The following is a 15,633-nucleotide window of genomic DNA, read 5'->3' as shown; positions in this document are numbered from 1 at the left end:
TATTACTTGTAACATGTTCAAGTAATACCTCTTTCATATTAAGAATATTTCCTTTTTCTTCTTTTTAATTAATTGTGCACATATATATTATTAATGAAAATGTTGGTTTTTTTTCATCACTCTTATTTGAACTTTTTATTTATTTATTATAGAAATTAAATTTCTTCAAATTAAGAATTAATGAAAATAGTTACAACTATTAAATATTATATATGATCCTTAGTACTATATATTTTGAAAATCTAATTTTTCTTCTTCTTATTAATGTCTTGTACTCGGCGTTTATATTATTTTAGTTCTTATATATAACAAGTTTTGATTCGATTTAATTTTATGTCAATGTGAACTTTATATTGAAATTTTATTCATCTTTTTTGAATAAATTTGTGACAAATTATTAGTTAATTTGGTCGGGTAGTTATTAGCCCATAATTGTTTGTGATATTCATGAAGTCGGAGTTCAATAGAAAATGTCTTACTTTTACTTTGAAAAATGAAAAAAATAATATAAAACTAAATTGTCGTAATTTTTTTTATAAAGGTGCAACTCACCATTTCATGTATTCACTAAGTCGCGCAAAAACGTAACATAGTGATGAAAACTTAAAAGGAGAGACGTCCTCCAAAACCGACAAAACACGCAACAAAAAAAAGAAAGAAATAGGTCAGTCCAAGGACAAATTATATTTCTTAAATCACGGTGAACAACAACGAAAATAATAGCTTCAAAGAGCATTAAAATTACAAAACACACGTTTTTCTCAGACCACTTCTAGGGCCACGTTCTCAACGATTTATTCTTCAACAACACATTGGTCTTCTTCAATAATCGATATATGTTCAGTTGAAAAATCTCTCAAATCAATCATACTAGTTGTTGGGGAAAATGAAAGAATAAAAGAAGAAACGTAAGAAAGAACACACCAACAAAATTTGATAACGAAGTTCACCCAAAAGTTACCTACGTCTCCGAGCACTAAGACTATCAATTAATAATGAAGAAAATATATAAGTATTGGGTGCAATAAACTAAAGGGGGAAGATTTCTTTTATAAACTAAGAAACTTCCCCCATTCCCATCATCTTCCGATGTGGGATTTTATTCTAATTGTGAAGAGAGTTTCTTTTATATACTAAGAAAATTTTCTCATTCTCATCATCTTCCGATGTGAGATTCTAATTGTTTCAAAAACAATAAATCTCATACTTTGCACAATATTCAATACAAATCTTCATTATTAAAAAATAATTCTTAAATGTTTCCAATTGGCGCTCTTCAGCGCCAACTCAAACACGCAAAATATTTACCAAATCAAAGCAATGTTTAAATTTGGTTCTTGTCACTACCTTATTCATCATATCTATAGGATTCTCCGTAGTACAAATTTTATGGAGAAGTACTACCTCTTCTTCAAGAATTTCCTGCACAAAGTGATAGCGAACATCAATATGCTTCGTTCTTGCATGAAAGATCTGATTTCTTGCTATTTGAATATCACTCTAACTATCAGAATATACTACCATATGTTTTTGACCAACTCCCAAGTCTTTTAACAATCCTTGTAGCCAAATTGCCTCTTTCATAACATTTTTAATAGTCATATATTCTACCTCTATTGTAAACAAAGCTACTGCTGACTGCAAGGTAGATTTCCAACTGATTGACGTTTTAACTAGCGTGAATAAATAGCCAATTGTTGATCGTCGCTTATCTAAGTCACCTGCATAGTCAGAATCACAATATCCAACTACACCTAAATGATTTATCTTGCTCAAATATTAAACCAATATCTTTAGTATATTGGATATACCGTAGAATAGATTTTACCGCTTTCTAGTGATCCTTACTTGGATCTTGCATGTACCGACTCACAGCACCAACTTACTGTGAAATATTAGGTCTCGTACATACCATTGCATACATCAAGCTTCCAACTTCCTTTGCATATGGTACTTTTGTCATGTTTTCATGTTCTACATTTGTCTCTAAAGATAACTGGCTACTAAGTTTCAAATGAGAAAGAAGTGGAGTACTTATAGGTTTTGCATCTTTAGTAATGCCAAACTGTTGTAGCACATACTTCAAATATTATTTTTGTGTTAGACAAAGCTTCCTTCTGTTGTAGCACATACTTCAAATATTATTTTTGCGTTAGACAAAGCTTCCTTCTTTTTCTATCCCTGCTTATCTCCATGCCGAGAATTTTCTTGAACTCTCCTAAATCTTTCATCTTGGCTCTTTAATGCTATCAATATATCATCAACGTACAAGAGTAGATAGATTTAAAACTCATCTTTCAGTTGGCGCAAATACACAGAAGGGTCGTATTTTCTTCTTGTGTACTTGTGGTTCATCATAAACTTGTCAATCTCTTGTACCATTGTCTCGTAGATTACTTCAACCCGTACAATTATTTGTTCAACTTGCAAACTCAATTTTCTTTAACAACAACTTTGAATCTATCTGGTTGAGACATGTAGATTTCCTCGTTTAAATGATTGTGTAGGAATTCGGTCTTCACGTCTAGTTGAGCTAGCTCCAAATTAATCTTTGCTACCAAAACCAACAAAATTCTAATGGAAGAGTGTTTAACAACATGAGAAAATACCTCATTATAATCGACTCCTTCCTTCTGGGCGTAGTCTTTAGCTACAAATCTTTCCTTGTAGCGAACATCAGTTTTATCGGGAAATCATTCTTTCTTTGCAAAGATTCATTTACAACCACTAGTCTTCTTCCCTTTCGGTAGATGCATCAAATTCCATGACACATTCTTCAGAAGAAAATGCATCTCATCTTTCATAGCTCCTTTCTATTTTCCATTTACAGTATTTTGAATGATATCTGAAAAAGTGGATGGAGCATTATTTTCAAATAGAAGTGCATAGACTGCCATGTCAACAAACCAAGATGGTTTTTGAGTAACTCGTCTTGATCTGTTCACATCAATTGATTCACATTGTTACGAAGGTTCACGGGTCGGAACATTTTCCTCATCTAACTCTTTGTCTATCTTCGGAGAGTCACTTGTAGTTGGGTTTATCTTTATCTACTTAAACTTCACCTGTTGTAGAGTACAATCTTTCTTGCATGGTGTTACTTTATTTAACATTGAAAATTCATCAAAAGTAACATCTATACTAATAATAGTTTTCTTTGCATCCAAACACCAGAGAAGATATCCTTTACTAGTAGTAAATCACATAAATAGAGCCTTCTTTTGTTTGTGGATCTAACTTTCATTCAACTACATGATAATATGTTGTAAAACCAAGAATATGCAAAGAATCATAATTAGTAGTAGGTTTTCTATATCATACCTCTAATAGAGTTTTGCCTGCAAGTGCAAACGATGGTAAGCAATTTACCATATGTTTAGTGTATGGCACAACATCTACCCAAAATTTAATGTCTATCCCAACATTACACAACATACAACGAACTTTCTTCACCAATATTATGTTCATACATTTCGATACTCCATTCTGCTGTGGTGTTTTTTGACTGTGAAGTGTCGAACTATGCCACACAATTGGCATAACTTATGGAATGGATCATTTTTGTATTCTCCATCGTTATTAGTTCGAAAATTTTGATCTTTCTTCTTGTCTGGTTTACAACTTGAGTTTTTCATTTAAGAAAAAATCTCAAACACTTCATCTTTGTTCTTCATAGTCAACACTCATACACTTCTAGAAAAATCATCAACAAAAGTAACAAAGTAATGTCTACCTCTAAGAGATGGGGTCTTGGTAGGTCCCTAGACATCTGAGTGCACATAGTCCAAAATACCCTTTGTGTTATGGATAGCAGTTTTATATTTTACTCGCCTTTGTTTTCCCAGAATATAATGTTCACAAAAATATAATTTATAAAATTTTGTACCTTTCAGCAATCCTTGCTTAATAAGAGTTTGCATAAATTTTTCACCAACATGTCTCAAATGCATATGTTAAAGCTTTGTTGACTCTGATTCTTTACTATTGCCTGAAGTTGATACATTTGTTGTTATCCCATTAATTGTACTACCTTGATAGTATTACATATTATTGCTTTTCCTGATGCCTTTCAACATCACTAGTACTCTAGAGATTACTTTAAGAATTCTATTTTCTATTCTCACATGTAGGCCATTTGACTTTAAAGCCCCCAATGAAATGAGATTATTTTTTATAATCAGTATGTACCGAACATCTTTGGCAATTTTGGTGGATCCATCATCATTTCTCAACTTGATTAAGTCTATCCCTTTTATTTTACATGTATGATTATTTCCCATGTAAACAACTCCACTAGTTCTTTGAAGTCAATCAACCACTGTCAAACTAAATCATATGATAAGTGCGAGCTAGGTCCAATATCCACGTATCAGGATGTGATGTTGTGTGTGACATTGTTAAAGAGAAGTCTGAATTTGCATCACTTTTGTTTTATGCAACATTTGCATCTTTAGAATCATTCCCTCTCTTCTTCAACTTTGGACAGTTTTCCTTCCAATGTCTTTTTTTCACAATATAAAGCACATTAATCTTTGACAACTCTTCTTTTGAATTTTCCTCCTCTTCCTTTCAATTTGTTTAACTGACGATCATATGCTATCAATGCTTCATCTGCAATTTATGACTATATAAGTCAGAACTTACAGCATCAAGAGGTACGTTTCCCCTTCCCATAAAGTAATGTTGTTTCTAAATTTCAAATTCATCAAGAAGGGACGATAACAACATCAATGTCAGATCTTCATCTTCAAATTTTACATCAAGATTAAAAAGTTCTCCTATAATTGATTAAACTTCATGGTAGTACCTGATTGGTAATCAAATCGGAACAACCATTTTTCATTTATGGTAGTACCTGATTGGTAATCAAATCGGAACAACTGTTTTTTTATTCATGGTAGTACCTAATTGGTAATCAAACAAGAACAACCGCCTTTTCATTATGAGATTATTCTGAAAACTCTTCTTTAGAAATTTGTCCTTTAATGCTTTCCATAGTTTTGTGTAGAAGTTTCGTTATTCACGGCATACTTCTACTCTAAAAAATAGGCACAATCGAATTGTTTTGCATGCTAATCGATTCATGATACTCCATTATTTTTCTTCTATACCATATGGCTTCTAACCTCAATATCAAAATCTAGACTCTACTAAAAAAGACAATCTAGAACTTCACATTGCCACATGCCGACATGCCCAATTCCATCAAATATTTCCATCGCAAACTTTAAATTCGATATTGGGGTCCTCGTCCAAGATGACGAAGGAGTTGAGTCCCCTTTTAAAGAATCAGTCGCCATGTCAAGGATGACCCTTCGGTTCTAATACCACTTGATAGGAAAAACTGACAGAAGAAAAGAAGAAACGTAAGAAAGAACACACTAAGGAATTTGATTTCAGAATTCGGCCAAAAGTTGCTTATGTCTCCGAGCACTAAGGCTATTAATTAATTAGGAAGAAGAGATACAAATATTGGGTGCAATAAACTAAAGAAGGGAGAGTTTCTTTTAAAGACTAAGAAACTTACCCCACACCCATCATCTTTCGATGTGGGATTTTATACTAATTGTGAAGAGAGTTTCTTTTATATACTAAGAAACTTCTCTCACTCTCATCATCTTCCTATATGGGATTTTATTCTAATGAAGAGAGTTTTCTTTTATATACTAAGAAACTTCTCTCACTCCCATTATCTTCCGATGTGGAATTTTAATTGTGCCAAAAACAACGTCATTCTCTTCCAATTTGGAATCACCATTAGATGTCTTCCCAACACAATAAAAAGAACATGTTCATTGAAAATGACATTTTTACTACGAATGATCTTCCGATTTTAATTATCCCAAAAACGATAACCAAACTCGATATAACCATAACCAATAAAATACACTTATTAGATTTTGGATAAATTTTATTTCTATCATATTCATTAATATGCACATATGATAAACAACCAAACACTTTCAAATAATAAACGTTTACATTTTATTTCTCCAAACTTCTTCTAAAATTCTGACAATCAAACACTTTCAAATAAGAAAGGTTTACATTTTTATTTCTCCAAACTTCTTCTAGAATTATGAAATCAAGAGGTATATAGAGTCATTTGTTATCAAGTAGACAAAAATGTTGATAGCTTCTTCCCAGAAGGTTTTAGGCAGTTCAACATGTAATTTTATTCTACTAGCACGCTCGTTCAATGTTCGATTCCTCCATTCAGATACTCCAACTCTTGAGGCGTACGGGGAACAATCTTCACCATACTGATGTCATTCACAACATAAAAGTCTCTGAATTTTGCATTGATGTACTTGCCTCCGTTGTCAGATCTCAAACTCTTAACCTTCTCATTTGTTTCATTTTCTACCATAGCCTTCCACTTCTTGAAAAATAAAAAATACATCAGATTTCTTCTTCATAAAGTAAACTCATACTTTTCTTATCGAATCATCTATAAACATCACATAGTACTGTGATCCGCTAATAGAAGAAAGATGTGTATCCACACATTAGTGTGTACCAACTCTAGCTTTCTTTCTTGAGTTTCTTTCCAATATTTAAGAAACTAACACGGTTTTATTTTCTAAGAATGTAATTTTTACATAACGGACTTCAATTATGGAATTTGAATATTCTTCAAAAAAATCATCTATTTTTCACTCATATGACCTAACATGCAATGTCATAACTCAATGTTTTTCAAGTCATCAACAACAACAATTGTGCCTCTATATGTTGACGTCATGTATAATGTTCCAGTTTTGTGACCTCGAGCAACAAATATTGTTTCTTTGGTCACCTTCTACACATTGTTTCACAACTAAAACTGTGACCTTTGTCATCAAGTTGTGTAGCAAAAATCAAATTGTACATTAGACCTGTAATGTGTCTCACCTTATTAATTTCCAAATAGAATCGTTTAGCATCTTCAATTTGATGTCCCCAGTGCCAACAATATCTAGTGGCTCACTATCTACGAGATAAACTTTATCACAGTTTTTAGTCACATTATTCTCTATTAATTCTTTGTTGGCAATGGTATGGAATGTCACTCTCGAGTTTAAAACCCATGAATCTATTGGGCTATCAACTAACATAAGCAATGCATCAATGACAATTTCTATAACTGTGTTAGTTGCATCATTTTTATCATCACCGTTCTTCTTTAGTATTTTGTAGTTCCTCTTCAAGTGACCATACTTACCATAATTCCATCAATCAAATATTTGCCCATATTTGGATTGATTCCTCATGTTCCTTGATATAGACATGCTCTTACATCGGTAGAAATTTCTATCATTACATCTGTCCCTATTTTCAACATTCAAGGCATAAACTTTGAACGTTTTACCATAATCAATTTTACGAATCTCTCCAGCAAAAATATGATTTCTAACTTCAATAAATTTCAATTTATAATTCCAACAGAGTTACTAATTGTTGTCCTCATAGGTTCTCAACTATTTAGTACAGATTCTAACAAAATTAGGGCACTAATTTTGTCCCCAAAATCAATCTCAACATATAACAATCGATACACAATTGTATTAAATTCGTTCAAATGATTAGTGACAGAAGTATCATCAATCATTCTTAAATTGAAGAGTCTTTTAATTAATTATACATTGTTGTTAGTAGACAGTTTCTCATATATACTAGAAAGAGTTTTCATCAAACTCGTGGTGATCTTCTAATGTCATTTCTTATATTGTTCTCGCCTTCCATCGTTTCAAATGTCTCGATCTAGCATAGCAATTTTCATATCAATTATTAGGATTTCCTCCAAATCTGAAATTTTTAAAACGGTCTACAAAATACAAGAAAATAAGAACACAAGAAGACATGGATTTATAATTGTTCGCTCAAAATGAGTTACGTACGTTCACTTCAGACGTCACCTAATTTCATTATGAAGAAGAAGTAATAGAAATTTTTGTCTCACATATCTCTCTAAAATTATATCTTACCATCAGTGTTGGCCCTGAAGTTTAAGTTGCCCCAAACTCGGGTAGAAAAAAAAATCGATATTTTTGTTGTTGCCCTAAGTCTAATTTAAAAAATGGATTAAAAAAATAGCTTTGAGTGAGATTTGAACCCATGATCAACTAAAAATTTTACATACTTATCTTCCATCACTAAGGTACAACACTTTTTGTTTAGAATTATAACAAATTTAATAAAATATCTTATTAATTTTAATAATTCGGCTGCCCACTAGGGTTTGCCGGTCTTACCCCAGTGTCGGCCCTGCTTACTATGTAAACCCTTACCAATAACATATTTATATGATAAATATTAAGATAATAGAACTTAAATCACTATTTCCATAAAACAAAACATGAATATCCTATTAATGATACATTAATCTACTTAGAATTAGACTTTTACAAAATATATTTTTGTTTCAATATCAATATGGATGTATAGTAGGAACGGATTTACCTTAAGAATGAGGTGGCAGCTGAAGTCTACCAATAATTTTTTTTATATATATATAAGAAGGGGACTGCATGAATCTCCTAATTTATTTTTTATTTATAATCTAGTTTACTACTTGTTTTTTAATTCCCAACCATTTCATTCATAATTGTTTTTACATTTTTTTCTAGCTCATCCTAAATTTAATTTTTGGATCTATCCTTAATACATAATATTATGAGAGGATAAAGGCATATAACTTTAGAAGTGGAGAAGAGAATTAAATGGACTTTAGAGAGATTAAGATAAAGAAGAATGCGGATCGATGACGGTTCTTGGCATATAGCCAATTATTAATGCATGTTGATGAATGTCAGCTCAAGGGTTGTTTTCATGCCTGAATCATGATCAATCGAGGAGTACTAAGTACTACGAATTGCCTTATCTCTCTCTCTCTACTGTAAAGTTTCAATAGTAATATTTTTTAAAGGCATAGAAAATATGTTCTTTACAAAAGCAAGAGAATCAAGAGGCCAGGGCAAGAATATAAAGTTGATGATCATGGAACATATTACGTTCCCTACCTTGGTTGCTTTTATTGATACGTACTAATTAAATAGAGATTTGAGGGTTAGTTTCATTGAGTTTATAATTAATGTAAATAAGTCGCACTTGTCTAATGAAATAATACACTAATTTGAGTAAATAGATTAATGTGAATCAATAAAAAGAAACATATCGATCTTAGCCTTCACGAATAAATAAGTAGTATAAATCAAATAGATAGATAAAAACGATTAAGTATATCAAATAATTCCGCGATAACAATTTAAATAAAGAGACTGTTATCATAATTGCACAATTTCACAAGTATAACTTACTTATTTCATTATTCTACAAACTAGCCTATTAAACCCGAACTTTCGTAAGTATAACTTACAAATTTCATGATTTTACATAATTAAAATGAGATTTATTTTATTTTATTTTAATTATTCGCGGTAATTATAAAAATTAAATCAATTGTAATAAAACCAAAGAGAATATATATTACAATAAAAACTCAAGACTTTTATAGTACTAAATCAAAATAGTTTGAAAATATATTTTTTCTTTGTATAAAAAATTTAAAATATTTCTTTAATCCATATTTTCTTAGAGCACACTAATTATGTAGATGAACTAACTTGCAGCTCAAATATTTTAGATGATGCCTCTAAGCACGATGGCTAAGAGCCTTTTTCGTTTGTGTCACTCCTTCCTAAATTTTATACACCACTCTTTACGTTTTATTTTATGCACTTTTAACGATATCCGTCGTTTCTCCCCTTTAACCATAGATCATCTCATCCTCGTCCTTTATTTTGTCAAAAGTCAAAATCGGATTCTCGTCGTCACAAGTTTCTCTTCGCAAATTGAATGCTTCAACAATCACTCTATCTTGGTCTCAAGAGAGGGCTGCTCCTAGGTCTGGTCGCGAATGTGCCTCAACCCACTACATTGCCAGGGAGGTCAAGGATAAGTGTCTCTAGAACACTCTAAATGTTGGGAATAAAGCGGAATAATCACAAAACTTGTGATAATAAACTATTCCCCACTTGATTGGATCTTCAGTAGCGAGAAACAACAAACATAAAAGGAAATATAAATGAAAGAACACCAAGAATTTAACGTGGAAAACCTCCTCAAATCATGGAGTAAAAACCACGGACTTTTGTTCAAAAGAAGCTTCACTATAATCAAATGTTAAACACAAAACAAATGAAGATAAAAGCTAAACAAAGAAGAGATCTCACTATCTCTCTACAAGTGTATGCTAGATGTCTTTCAGATATGTTTTGATAAGCCACTTTCTCAACCTTTTATAGTAGAACATGGACAGCTCAAAAGTCTTTTTACAATAAGACAACTATGCCCCTATTTAATACAAAAGGACTCTTGAGCTTCTGGACTTCTAGACTTCTGGGTTTCTGAACTTCTGGGCTTCTAGCTTATGGACTTCTTAAACGTACTGGGCTTTTTATTTCATAGTTTTGAGTCCAATCAAAATAACCCAACAAACTCCCCCATCACAACTATGGAAGGGTTGTTGTCAAACCCGCAGTTGAACAACAAAATTCGAACTTGCCTTTTGATAGTGCTTTGGTCAGCATATCAGCGCCATTATCATCTATATGCACTTTCTTTAAAACCAACAACGTTTCATCTAGAACATCACGTATCCAATGATACCTCACATCAATGTGCTTAGATCTACGGTGAAATGTTGAGTTTTTAGCAAGGTAAATCGCATTTTGACTATCACAATAAAGCACGTATTTAACCTGCACAAAACAAAGTTTAGATAATAATTTCTTAACCCAAAATTAATTCTTTACAAGCTTCAGTTGCTGCAATAAGTTCAGTTTCAGTGGTTGACAATGCAACACATTTTTGAAGTATGGATTGCTAGGCAACAACTCCCCCTGCAAAATTAATCAAATAACCAGAAGTAGATTTTCTCGAATCAATATCACCTGCCATATTAGAGTCGATATAACCAACTAAATCCGGACTCTCATTCCCAAGGCAAAGTCTCAAACTTGATGTACCAAGAAGATATCTCAATATTCATTTGATAGCTTCCCAATGTTCTTTCATTGATTGGAAAGGAACCTACTCACAGTGCCAACGACATGAGCAATATCTGGTCTTTTGCTAACAATGGCATACATAAAACTTCCAACAGCAGAACCATAAGGAATATTCTTCATATCTTCTTTCTCATCATCGGTAGAAGGACAAAGTTCTGAACTCAATTTAAAATGTGATGCAAGAGGTGTGGAAACACTATTGGAATTCTCCATATTGAATCTCTGCAGCACTTTTTCAATATATCGTTCTTGAGACAGCCATAATTTCTTTGTCTTTCTATCACGACTGATTCTAATTCCAATAATCGGGTTCGCTGGTCCAAGATCCTTCATCGCAAAGGACTTCCCTAAGTCTTGTTTTAACCTATTAATTCTCAAAGAACTTTGACCAACAATAAGAATGCCATCAACATAAAGTAAGAGAATAATAAAGTCATTAGAAGATAATTTTTGCACAAACACACAATGGTCGGAAGTAGTCTTCTTATAGCAGTGTTCCTTCATGAACAACTCAAACTTCTTGTACCATTGACCTTAAACCCATCTGGTTGATTCATGTAAATCTCTTCTTCTAATTCATCGTGAAGAAAAGTCGTCTTCACGTCCATTTGTTCAACTTCCAAATCAAGACTAGCTGCCAAACTCAAGACAACTTTTATTGAAGTCATTTTAATAAAAGAGAAAAAATTCCATCAAAATCAATACCCTTTCTTTGACTAAACCCTTTGACAACCTGTTAGACTTTAAATTATGACTGAGCCTTTCAAGTTCTTTAATTCAAGAAACGGGTTCTTGATGTTCGGGACCGATGGTGGAATTCAACACTCTAGCGCAGCGGACATAGAATTAGAGGAGAATTCGAGGTTAGGGAGAGAAGAGCCGGGGGAGGAGAGAAATACCACTAAATTACACCTAGCGGTCCAAGAAGGGGGAGGAGGGCCGAGAGATAACTTAAACACCATGTTCCAAAATATTCAATTCATAGCCCCAAAAAGTGGGGTGGGCATCACCATTTAAAGAGGCTGGTTTACCCAAGAGTATTCGGTTACAACAAACTTTCAAAATAACAGAATTCAGTTTAAGAGAAATAAGAGAGAAAGTAAACAAAACAGAATTATTCCATAAAAAACATAAATTGGCCCATATGCACACTTGGGCCGAGAGACGATGCATAAAATATTTTAGGACCGAGGTTTTTGATAAGAAGACCGTAACATAATCTCCCCCTTCGAGGTTCGTCGCCCTCGACGAAAAGAACGTGGACTGGTCAGCCTCTAATATGCACCTTCAACTTCAAAACTATTGTTTCGGTCGGGCTTCGGCACATTCAGCAAGGGTCGCAGCATAAGACCGTATTTTCTCAAAAAACTTTCGGCAGAATCGCTTCAGTAGTGGAACTGGCCGGGTCCTTGCGGTCTTTTGCGCTGCCGGGTCGCTTGCCACTCCGCACTTGTCTGGAATTTCTGTGCACCCAAGGTCGAGTTTTTCAGTGTTTTGTGATAATAAACTATTCCCCACTTGATTGGATTTTTAGGAGCGAGAAACAACAAACATAAAAGGAAATATAAATGAAACAAGAACACCAAGAATTTAACGTGGAAAACCTCCTCAAATCAAGGAGTAAAAACCACGGACTTTTGTCCAAAAGAAACTTCACTATAATCAAATGTTAAACACGAAACAAATGAAGATAAGAGTTAAACAAAGAAGAGATCTCACTATCTCTCTACAAGTGTATGCTAGATGACTTTCAGATATGTTTTGATAAGCCACTTCCTCAACCATTTATAGTAGAACATGGACAGCTCAAAAGTATTTTTCCAATAAGACAACCATACCCCTATTTAATACAAAAGGACTCTTGAGCTTCTGGACTTCTGAATTTCTGAACTTCTGGATTTCTTAAAAGTGCTGGGCTTTTTATTTCATAGTTGGGAGCCCAATCAAAATAACCCAATACTAAATGACCTCCACATGCCTCTCAAATGAAATCCATGGCATGATGCATTACTCTGCAAATTTTGAGCAGGTGATGATACCTCATTTAACTTCTAATTAAGCCTACTCACCTTTATATAGTGGATCGAGAAGAAGCCACATAATTTATTTTTTTTGCATCAACCGATACAACAACTTGTTAAAAACAGATGATTAGATTCACTCTCAAATAATTTTTTTCATTAAAAAAATATTAAAGGATTATGACACTTCATAAGAGAACAAAACGTAGGGTATATACTAACCCTGCCGTACCAAAAAAATAGTTTAAAGCTTTGTTTTAGTGATGTAAAAATTCATATTAAAATAGTTTATGAGTTTATTTAATTAGTACTATATGTGTAGAAAGTTGAAGAAACTTTTTGTAAATATATATATGTAAACTAAAAAAATCCAATACGTTTTGTAATGTTCATTTAATTTCATTTTACAAAGAATTTAATTTCATAACACTTTGTTTATTATAAAATTGATTGTAGAATCTATTTTCGGCCACTTATTTTTCACTGGTGCGTATCTTGCACCAGGTAATAGTCAAATTATTTATTATTTCTTTATAAACAATAATAAGACATGATATATATAAGATCTCAAAATGACAAGTAGTAGATTTAATTATTACCAAAACTTGAGTAGGTTACACATAAAACTCTCTTGAGGACAAAAAGGAAAGAAAAAGGAAAAAAGTGGGATATATATAATTAATACATATGGTTATTTGAGTTAGATAGGAACCACCGTTATAAGAAAACCTCGGCAGTCTATCTATCTATCTATGTTGTTGTCGGTCACGTGACAATATTAATAAGTAGTCAGAGCCATAGGGCGCCGGCGCGTTTGAGCATGGGGATTAAGGAACGCTTAAGGTGAAGTGTCATGACTTCATTGGCGCCGCCTACAAGCTCGCCGCCAATGAAAACGGCTGGGAAGGAAGGGTTGCAGCCGAGGCGGGTCAGGGCCTGCTCGATCTCACGCCCCCTTGGCATCTCGTCTAGTTCATGGATGGCCGGATTGACCCCGAATTCGGAGAAGAGGGTCTTGACTGAGTAGCACATGCAACATGTGCTCTTGCTGAATATCACCACCGGTCTCTCAGCAACCATCTTTGTCACTCTCTCCATTGTTACTTCTTAGTCTTAGGGTTTGAATTTTAGGTTTTGGGTATTGGGTTTTGAGTTTTGGATTGTGATGAATTTGGGAGGATGTGAAGGGGGTTTATATAGAATGGGGATGCGGTGGATTTAGAATGCAATTCTATCTATCTTTACAAAAAGAAACAAAATATGTACGAGGCAGAGAGAGAGGAGAATATTTTTAATGAAGGGTGACAGGAGAAGGAGGAGGAATGTGTTCTTGAGATATTTGGAATATATATATATATGGACCACACCATATTATTAATAGTAACAAATAACAATACTACATTTGTAGTTTCTTACAAAGAATTAATTCCTTTACAATGCAATTGCAAGTCATTCCTTTTAAAACAGCTTTCAGTTTGGAAAGATATATGAAGCCTTTTCATTAATATTGTGAGCTTGTGCTTATTTTTAATTTTTATTTAATTTCATTTTTCTAACACCTCATCCATAATTTTCAATTTCTTTAATAACAATGGATTGCTTGTGTTTATTCTTTATTATAATTTTCTTTATATTATATCACAATCATTCTCATAATCAAATCATTCATTTTATCTATTAAATTTAAATATTAAATATAAATAAATTATTTTAATAATTATACGAATTAAAATTTTAAATAATTTAATTATAAATAAATAAATAAATAAAAGGAGACAAACTAAGAGAAGAGAGATATCTAAGGTTTTGGTCGACCTGCAAATACAAAGATATATACATGATTGCTCTTAATACTTGAGTTTCATAATGGCCAAACTTACTTTTTAGAATGGTTAGTTGCACATGTAGCCTCAGCTCATGCATTGGTTTACCGAATCACCTCTACTATCCCACTTGGCCCGACGATAAACAATTTGTTTTGATTCGAATAAAAATAAATAATGTTTTGTTTTATTAATATATTACACTAGTGAAAAAATGGTCATTACCGAGAGTATGATCTCTCGGTAATGGCCCTATATCTGTCGGTATAACACTAATACTGAAAGTTTATAGAACTCTTGGAATTCGTCGGTATAGCGGCTTTCACTAAATCTATTTTTTTTGTTTATCGAGAGATTTCGTAAATCTTTCGGCTTAGACACTGAAGAGAAAAACTGAAAGTTATTTGAAAAACTTTTGGTATTATCCCGAGAGAAAATTCCGAGAGATAATAGATCATCTCTCATTTTTCACACGAGGGAAATACCGAAAGTTTTAGAAATAACATTCAGTTTTTCTCTCGTATGAAAAAACGAGAGATAATAGATAATCTCTTAGAATTTTTTCTTGGGACAATACTGAAAGTTATTTGAAAACCTTTCGGTATTGTCCCAAGAGAAAGTTCTGAGAGATTATTTATTATCTCTCGGTATTGTCCTTGAAATGACTCAAATAGGCCGTCCATTTTTTACGCAACCAAACTTGTTCAGTCAAACCAAAACATATACAATACCATTCAT

General features: G+C 32.8%; 1 protein-coding gene across 1 annotated transcript; it reads right to left on the bottom strand.

Moving 5' to 3' along the window:
• Window positions 1-13,639: 13,639 nt before the first annotated feature.
• Window positions 13,640-14,218, bottom strand: LOC124921592 (monothiol glutaredoxin-S2-like). The gene has a single exon (XM_047462266.1). It carries the CDS (start codon window positions 14,168-14,170, stop codon window positions 13,862-13,864), a length of 309 nt encoding a protein of 102 aa, XP_047318222.1. The 5' UTR covers window positions 14,171-14,218; the 3' UTR covers window positions 13,640-13,861.
• Between the last annotated feature and the right edge of the window lie 1,415 nt (window positions 14,219-15,633).

The sequence above is a fragment of the Impatiens glandulifera genome, chromosome 1 (genome assembly GCF_907164915.1).
Source record: "Impatiens glandulifera chromosome 1, dImpGla2.1, whole genome shotgun sequence".
Taxonomy (NCBI): Eukaryota; Viridiplantae; Streptophyta; class Magnoliopsida; order Ericales; family Balsaminaceae; genus Impatiens; species Impatiens glandulifera.
This window is presented reverse-complemented; position numbering and strand designations above follow the sequence as displayed.

Bases quoted from the DNA above. Each gene is read 5' to 3' on its own strand.
- LOC124921592 (XM_047462266.1), bottom strand. From the start codon at position 14,170: ATGGAGAGAGTGACAAAGATGGTTGCTGAGAGACCGGTGGTGATATTC.